Here is an 8,620-nt window from a genome sequence, read left to right as displayed (position 1 = left end):
GAGGAGGGGGTCGATCAGAAATTGAGCCAATCACGTTTAACATAGCGATGACGTCCGCTCCTTCTGTTTTTTATGAATGGCTGCGTTTCATTCATGAATTCACAGCTTTCTTAAAGGGCCAGAGCCACCAGTATGATTAATGAAAAATAAAAAAGGAAATATAAATATATAACTTTGGGACAAACACAAATGGGACAAAAACAAAAAAATTAAGAGTACTTTAATATAGTATATAATATAAATCTTTTTATATAAAGGATTAAACAATATATTTAAAAATGTTCAATATGTTTAAATTAATTAAAGATATCATTGTCCAGTGTTGTGTTTTATTCTATTATTATTATTATTATTATTATTATTATTATTATTATTATTACTATTATTATTATTATTATTATTATTATTATTATTATTATTATTATTATGAGTAACATAGACTGTAAAAGCAAAGGTGGGTATGGATTCCCACAGCAGGATTTTACTAAATACATTGTTTTTTAAGCATGCACCAACAAAAAGTACTCCTTATCCTGCCTTGTGTGTATTGAAGTTGATGACATCACAAGAAGCACAAGACCTGTGCTGATTGGCTGGCATTAGTCAACACTATGGTGGAAAGTATGTGGATGACTAAACCATATTCTGCTTGTATCAAATTAGATACAGTAGTTTCAGGATTTTCCACTATGTGTAGTCTGAACTGATACTAGACGACTCCAACAATTTCTAGAATTCATTTGCAACGGCCGTAGCCAGTGCGGAGCTTGACTCACAGTGATCTTTTAAAATCTTACATATGAAAATCTGGTTATTCCTGTCTACCTGAAATTTGCGCATTCTTCTTGCATATGATTCACATGTTTTGCTGCAGCCAAAACCAATATAAAAGCAAACATATCTGAGGGAGGAATTTGATTAAACATGTGAACAAAAAGGGGGTGATAAGAACATTAAATAAATAAATAAATAAAATTATATCCTCAAAATAACTCTAATTAGTAGCTAAATGCCTTTTGTGAGGTCACCAAGTGCATGGAGGCTTGATTTTCTGGGAGTAGATTTTATGATAATTAAATAATGAGTCTAAGAAAATTGCACAACAAATCTGATAATTGCATTTTATCTATTGGGGACAAACTATTGAAAGTTTGATTGATTACACTTTAATAGTTATATATTTCCCATAATTGGTCTGACTATGTACTTGATTTGTCATGATGACATGATGAAAACCAAAGAGAAAGAAAAAGGAAAAAAAAACTTTGTAATTAGTCGATAATTTTATATTTTTTTATTTATTTATTTTATTATTTCTATACATGTAATCGCCTTTTAGAGCTTGAAAACCTGAACTTCTTGAAAGTATGAAACAAATCTCATTAGGCCTTTGCTTTGATTTTCATAGCAGATATATTGTTTTAAAACATACTTTTCAAAAAAACGTATGTGAGTGCGTCACACACTTTTGCTACCAAGACCATTTTTATCGAAGCAAACATTTTTAGGGAACAGATTTCTCCTCACTGATCAAAAGCTGTCTCTCCACTAAAAAGCTGTTGGCCCACAGATTAGAAAACAATTGGAAATCTTGGATTTTAAGCACAGGAACAACTCAAAAACTGATGGAAGATGAAACAACACAGTTTCTGCAACAGCTAGGATTTAGAGCTAAAGCAGAGTCAACAGTCAGACAAGGAGGTGATGGGAAATTTAGCTTTTTTGCTAAACGTTTTCTCAAGTGAGGAAATGCTTTCTAAAGCTTGCTTCTAAATGCTTTCTGCAAAGCATTGGTTGAGCAGGCTCACCTAATATGGTGGGTGGCTATAGTAATTGGCGTAGCTGCCCCAGAGTCGACTCCTCACCCAGGATCGTGTCCTCCCAAGGTCTTTCTTCTGCATGTCTTTCTCTTCTCACTCCACCCTCCTTCCTGTTGATATTCTACCGAATGAAGGCCTCTAACACCACAAAATCTTAAAAGAAACCCTTTATTTGACCAATAATTATCTCTAGGAGCATAATTATTCTCTGTGTTTACACTCACCGTCGACAGACCTATAGAGTTTGAGTGGTGTGACACAACTTGTCCTCAGAATAGCATTTGAAAATAATACATTAAATCAGTTAAACACGGACTGCTTATGTGTAGAAAAGTGAGACTTGCACAATCACAGTATTGCAACCAAAAAAAGGTTTTCTGATGATCCAGTTATTCTGAGAATTGGAAGGGTTGACCTCCATTGATATCAAAGCAAAAATGCTGGTCAGAACTGGAGCACAACTGGAAAATCTTCCTGAATCCTGCTTCCTGTTTCAGTTTTTCAAAGGGCAGTTTTGATCCTGAGCTGTTTTTACCCTTCATTGTGAATCACAGGCAGCTCCTTGCCTCTCACCAAGGAGCTTTTAAACCTTTCTAAAATTGCTTGTTTATTAGTTCTCAATGCCACTGCTCTGAGACAACAATTCTTCGGACTTCATGCTCTTCATCGAACATGTCATTATATACATTTGCATTTTATGACTTAAAACTTGAGTTTCAGACTTTGTTATCGCTGTTTTTGCCTTGGGTTTAGAGTTTTAGCTTGTTATCTTTCATGCCAACACCTAATAATTTCTATTCCTCTCAGTTGCAGACCACTTTCTCCTCTTCGACTCCACCTTGATCTGTTTCCGCTTCATTAACAGGAGCTGCGGCAAAATCACCAAAGGTTTCACGTGATTGTCTGGGGGGGGGAAAAAAAAAAAATAAAAAATCCCACAAAGCACTACCTCCATGACTGATAACGCTGCACAACAGAGAGAACAAAACCACTGTAGCTAGGGAGACCTTAATCCAGATATGCATATAAGAAGATTAAAGATCAGCTGCACCCATGATGCAGCACAATCCAATGTTCCTTAGTGGCTTTTGTGATGCCAGAAAATCATCAGCTCCCACCACTAATCAAACTGAGAGGAGACAACCCATTTTTATAGTTTAGCCTCTCTTTTACGAGTTCGTCCAGGACTGTAATGTTATAAACTTGGAAACATTATAATCATTGAAAAGCAATTTTTTCCCAAGTAAGTTGTCTAATAAGGAATAGAGGAGGTCCTCATTGGTGGTTTAACAACTATTTGTAATCAAAGAAACTCCCAGTCTGTGATTTCACTCTGAGTGACCTGTCCAAGTGGACTTTTCTCCCCCATTTTCTCTAAAGAGCTGCACCGATTGTTTGCGCTCTTCACGAAAAAAATGCCTGGTCAGCATCAGGACAGGCCAGAAACGGATCTGCGTGTGATAAAAGTCCCCGTTTGAACAGCAGCTGAGCTCAGCAGCTCGGTTACTGATTTGCAGCGTCTCCTGTTTACACGTCTACTCCTGTGCACCACGCCACACGGCCCCGTTTGATTCTTCCGTTCTGGCAGATCGACAAGCGTGATATAAAACAACATATCCTGTCACAGGAAATTGCACCCTGTAGTCCCACTGCTGATTATCAAACAAATCTGCAGATTGTGATGCAAGTATGACCTTTTTCCCCTTATTGTTGGCGCTCTGACTTGATGCGATATTTGATTGGTTTAACTCAAATAGTGAACATTGAGAAGCTAATCTAAAAACTAAATAACGGCAACCCTGCTGTACCACTGTCCTTCAGGTAAGCTACCGTACACGAATGAAACTCGCTACTACTAATGAGGCAAAATACCATAATTAGTTGTGAAATGGACACTTCCATGTGTTTATTGATCCCCAGCATTAGAATATAAGCAAATTAAGTTAAAAGATTCCCACTTTTTGAATTATTTGTTTTTCTTTTCTGCTTTTTTTTCTCCATTCTGAATTTCATTGTTTTCATCATGTGTAATGAGCTTTTGAACCACTAGGTGGCACTCACGCTGACTTCCTATTCATCCTTCCTGCTAAATTAAAAGCTGCAGCCACAAAAAAAAAAAAAACACTTTTAATGAAGTAAAACAAAAAATAATATAAACAAGAAATTGTTGTAATGCGTAACTAAAACAGTTTGCTTAAACTGTTGAATGAATTAAATGATACGTCTAAATAAACTAATACCCTACACATTAATGTTTTTATGACTGAAAGTCATAAAAAATACACTATGGAAGTGGAAATGGACATGTTTTCCCGGTGGCATGTGATTTCATATCAAGAAACATTGTTATGACACAGAAAAAAAATCAGCTAATCAAGTTAATTATTAAAGTGGATGAACAAAAATCAGTTGCGGTTATTAAAAACAGAACAGAACGCGATCAGATGCCACACCTGAGACAAATATGTCTTGTTCTCGTCATCTTTTTTTTTACTTTTTTCATCTTAACTTTTGAATGAGAACTGAATAAACACACCGATTCTGTTGCAGTTTGTCTATAATTTATTAGGAAGAAGGTTCAGTTTAGAAGGTAAGAGAAGGGAATCAGGTGAGCTAAAGGAGAGGCCTTGTTTGTGACTAGATGTCCACAGCACGCCGAATGGAGCCCACGGCCGGATGTAGAGCGCCCCACTCAGAGTGACGTCTGTACTCCCCTTTTTCCAGCAGGTACTGGCGTCCCCTGTAGTTGGGACTCTCGTAGAAGATCCAGATCCCGTCCTGGACGTGGGCTGAGTGCACCCCGTGGTGGCGCCAGCGGTCCTGCAGGTCAGACAGGTCTTCGCTGAACTCCATCATCTGGCCGCTGAAGTCCGGACGTTCGTAGATGCGGATCCTGTGCCTGCTGGATGGCTGGGAGGTCGAGCAATCGAGAAGTCCGTTAAAAAAAGCTTATCCCTTATCTTCACCGTCTATTTTGATAAAAATCGCCTCAAGAGAAATCTAAAACCTTTCCCCGAGAGCGTCTGCCAGGACTTACGTGTCTGATGAGGCGACAGGAACGGATGGTGTCACTGAAGCCGTTCCAGCTCTGCAGCGTGGGGTACTCGCCCTTGAAGAGGACGTACTGGTAGCCCAAGTACTGCGGCCTCTCATAGATGACCCAGGTCCCACCCTCCACTCGGATGGAGTTGCAGCGGCTGAAGTGGGAGCTGAGCTCGGGGCAGTCGCTGCCGCATTCAAAGGAGCGACCCTGGAAGTTCTTGTCCTCGTAGAAGAAGATCTGAAAGCGGGATTCTGGGTTAGAGACATTTGATCCACCTCTATGGCTGCCAGTACCAGCAGGGCAAGCAAACTAGGTTGCAAACAGAGCTCACTGTCGCCCTCTGGTGGTAAAAAGGTGTAAATGTGAAGTGCTACTTCCGACATGAATGCATAATTAAATAACAAGTGCACCACAGTGAGCTTTTAAATTGCTATAGGATCCATTTTGGCGTTGAAAAGAGTGAAATAATTATGTTTGCTTCGTAATACTAAACAATTTCCTTAAATAAATACAATATTTATAGTTAAATCAAAGGATCAAGTGCTCAAAAATACCATTAAATTCACATTTTAAATTTGAATCAAATATTTTTACAGGTAAATATTTATGTTATATAGATCAGCAAAATGAAATCTATCATTTTATTGAGTTGATTATGATACACGGCTGCGTTTATTTGTTTAAAGGTATTTATTGAACGAAACTAATTCATGTAGTGTTTATTTTAATTATCTTTTATTTTATTTTTGATAATTTAGCCTTTGGTGTAGTTCACAAATGTTTTTTTTTTTAATTATATATGAAAATAAAACAACAAATTTGGCTATTTTCTGATTTGATGCCGTACTTTAGAAAATGATGGCACACAAATGAAGAAACTGTGGTGAAGGTGCTCATCTGTAAGTTCAGCAACAACAAAAACAATAATAATAATAATAATAATAATAATAATAATAATAATAATAATAATAACATTAACTGGACAGTTGAAAATAAAGAGAAAACAAGACAAGCTGACTGATATTAATCATTTACATACAGAGGTAGTTTCTTTACCTGTCAGACATTAATTTCCCGAAGGATTCGAGTTTTCTGCAGAACTAGAAGCTGCTCTTTTTTAATGAACGATCAGCGATAACTGATTGGTAGATTAGAGATCATTCTTAAACTGTTTTCTCAAAGCTTCTTCTATACATTAACTGTTTTAAAAAGTCAAAAGCAAAAACAACGATGTGCAAAACTACAATTTTCTTCGTTGTATTCACATTAAGCCATTTTCCTGAACATTTTCCTGCTTGAAACAGAGGCAGCAGCAGCAGCAGCAGCAATGAAACCGTTTGGTTTACATTAATTAGGGATTAAAGCGATCAATCTGTCTGCGGAGCATTTAGTAAGAAACATTGCTCTTCACCATAACAGAGAAGATCCAGTACTCACCTTCCCTGTGCGCTCCATGATTAGGCTACCTTATGGTCCTCCAAAGCAAATCGAATTAAAGCCCCCTCTCATTCAGCCTGCATGACTGATGCCCCGCCTTTATATAAAGGCCGATGAAATGCAATACCAGCACAATTCCTGTCATTCAAATGAGCCCTCCGTTAAGGTGCCAGCTGATTCTGCAATTGTTTTCCTGCCCGGCTTCTGATGAGCTGATGGGGATATTTTGCCCAAGAGGTGAACGCGTTAAAATGCTCCTGCCATTAAACACACACGGTGTCGTGTCTGTTGAACCTGCGTGCAGAAACGCCATCTGTCGATCTGGGGAAATCATCACCGAACCGCTTCTAATGCTTCGCCAAAAATATTCTGCTTTCCTTCTGACGAATGGAAAAAAAAAAAAACTTGCAGCAGTTCTGCCAACGTCTGCTAAGTCCCCCTCTAATAAAAATAGTATGATTTTGGATTGGCCTAGTCAAAGTCTGGACCTAAATCTGATTGAAGTGTAGCAGCTTGACTTTAAAAAGGCAGCTGAAGCTCCAGTGTGGTTGAATTAAAGCAATTGTTTGAGGAGGACTATGCCAGAAATTCCTCCACGGCGATGAAAAGACCAAAAAAAACTCGACGGCCACGACCACACTGCAAAAAAGGAACTAAAAGTAAATCAAATTTTCTTGAAATTAGCGTATTTGTCCTTGATTTGAGCAGGTAGATACGATTATCTGCCAGTGGAATGAGTGTTTTTACCCCTAAAATAAGATAATTAGATACCCTGCACTTGAAATAAGATGATGGAGATGAGTTGTTCCTATTTTAAGTGCAAAGATCTTATTCCAATGGCAGATAATCTTATTTACCAGCTCAAACCAAGGACAAATACAGTCATTACAAGAATTTTTTATTTACTTTTAGTTCCCTTTTTGCAGTGCAGCTGGGAGGTTTAGGGGGCGATTACTTTTTTCTCACACGGACAGACACGTTTCTATTAAAGAATAGATCCAGCATTTAAAAACTGCTTTTTGTGTTTCTTCCTTTATTTATTTTTTTTAAACTAGTCTTATTTGAAACATTGCAGTGTGAAAAAAGCCAATACTTGACTACTCTTAGTTTTTTATTTAATATAAAACATATAGAAGTTACAGGGTATAAAAATGTCCCCTTTTTCGCTTAGCAGGAAGTTTATATATCTATTTTCTGAACGGCCTCTTATCTAACCTATTGTGATTGGTTGGCATTTGTTTTAAACTAGAACTAATTAATTTACCCCGACAACAGAGTGAAACAACAACAACAAAAAGTCCCACTTTGATTATTATTTTATTTCTCAGACACATCCAGACGTTTTTTTTGCGGAGTTCAGCTCTTTACCCGGCGCACAGAGCCCACGTTGGGCTGCCGGCCCCCCCACTCCGAGTAGCGTCTATACTCGCCCCTCTCCAGCAGGTACTGGCGCCCCCTGTAGTTGGGTTGCTCGTAGAACACCCAGGCCCCCTCCAACACTTTGCAGGAATGGACGCCGCGGCTCTGCCAGCGCTCCTGGAAGGCGGCCATGTTGTCCGACAGCTCCACGGACTCGCCCTCAAAGTCCGGCTTCTCCCAGATCTTCATCCTCCACGCGTCCCCCACCTGGGCAGCACGAGGACGGAAAACCCTCAGCGTGCTCTTTGACCTTTTTTTTGACGCGAGTCTCGGCGTAACTTACGTGTCGAACGACGCGACAGGACCTGACCGCGTCGCTGATGCCCAGCCAGTACTGGTAGTCCGGATACTCGCCGGGGCCCAGCACGTACTGGTGGCCCGTGTAGTTGGGCTTCTCGTAGACCACCCAGAACCCTGCCAGGACTTTGATGGAGTTGCAGCGGCTGACGTACGTGCGCAGGTCGCTGAAGTCGCCGCTGCTCTCGTGCTGCCGGCCCTGGAAGCCCCTGTCCTCGTAGAAGACGATCTGAAACACAACGTCTGGGTTAGGCCCCCCGCGGCACCCGGCTAACAGAGGCATGCTAGATTGAACGTCGCGTGTTACCTTTTCCATATTCCCATCAATGAGTTTGCCGCGTTAAATAAAGTATTAAGGCCGCCACCGCCTGTATTCTCTTTATACAGAACGAGAACAATGAGGGCACGGGCATTTTTTTTCAATCAGCGATTCAAAAATTGATCCAGGCTGATCACATTGTTCCGAAGCGGTGGCACCCGTTTCGCCCCCGAAACAAAGCAAACCAGCCGGGCTGCAGCAGAGCGTGCTGACAACAACAGGGGCACCGCGGGACATTCGGGTTTGTGGTGAAGCGCCTAGAGCTGAGTCAGTGAGCCGGCAGGC

The 8,620-nt window shown here is 39.9% G+C and overlaps 2 protein-coding genes across 2 annotated transcripts; both read right to left on the bottom strand.

The window, feature by feature from the left end:
* Positions 1-4,391: 4,391 nt before the first annotated feature.
* On the bottom strand, positions 4,392-6,318 carry LOC105921465 (gamma-crystallin M2-like). The gene is made up of 3 exons (XM_021313438.2): positions 6,301-6,318; positions 4,858-5,172; positions 4,392-4,730 (listed from the first exon to the last, which is right to left on the bottom strand). Exons 1-3 carry the CDS (start codon positions 6,316-6,318, stop codon positions 4,458-4,460), a joined length of 606 nt encoding a protein of 201 aa, XP_021169113.2. The 3' UTR covers positions 4,392-4,457.
* Positions 6,319-7,656: 1,338 nt separating this feature from the next.
* Positions 7,657-8,428, bottom strand: LOC105921463 (gamma-crystallin S-1). Its single transcript, XM_012857185.3, has 3 exons — positions 8,324-8,428; positions 8,003-8,245; positions 7,657-7,926 (listed from the first exon to the last, which is right to left on the bottom strand). Exons 1-3 carry the CDS (start codon positions 8,330-8,332, stop codon positions 7,657-7,659), a joined length of 522 nt encoding a protein of 173 aa, XP_012712639.2. The 5' UTR covers positions 8,333-8,428.
* Between the last annotated feature and the right edge of the window lie 192 nt (positions 8,429-8,620).

This window comes from Fundulus heteroclitus, chromosome 24 (assembly GCF_011125445.2).
Source record: "Fundulus heteroclitus isolate FHET01 chromosome 24, MU-UCD_Fhet_4.1, whole genome shotgun sequence".
Classification (NCBI taxonomy): domain Eukaryota; kingdom Metazoa; phylum Chordata; class Actinopteri; order Cyprinodontiformes; family Fundulidae; genus Fundulus; species Fundulus heteroclitus.
The sequence above is the reverse complement of the archived record's forward strand: the minus strand, read 5'-3'. Positions and strand labels throughout refer to the sequence as shown.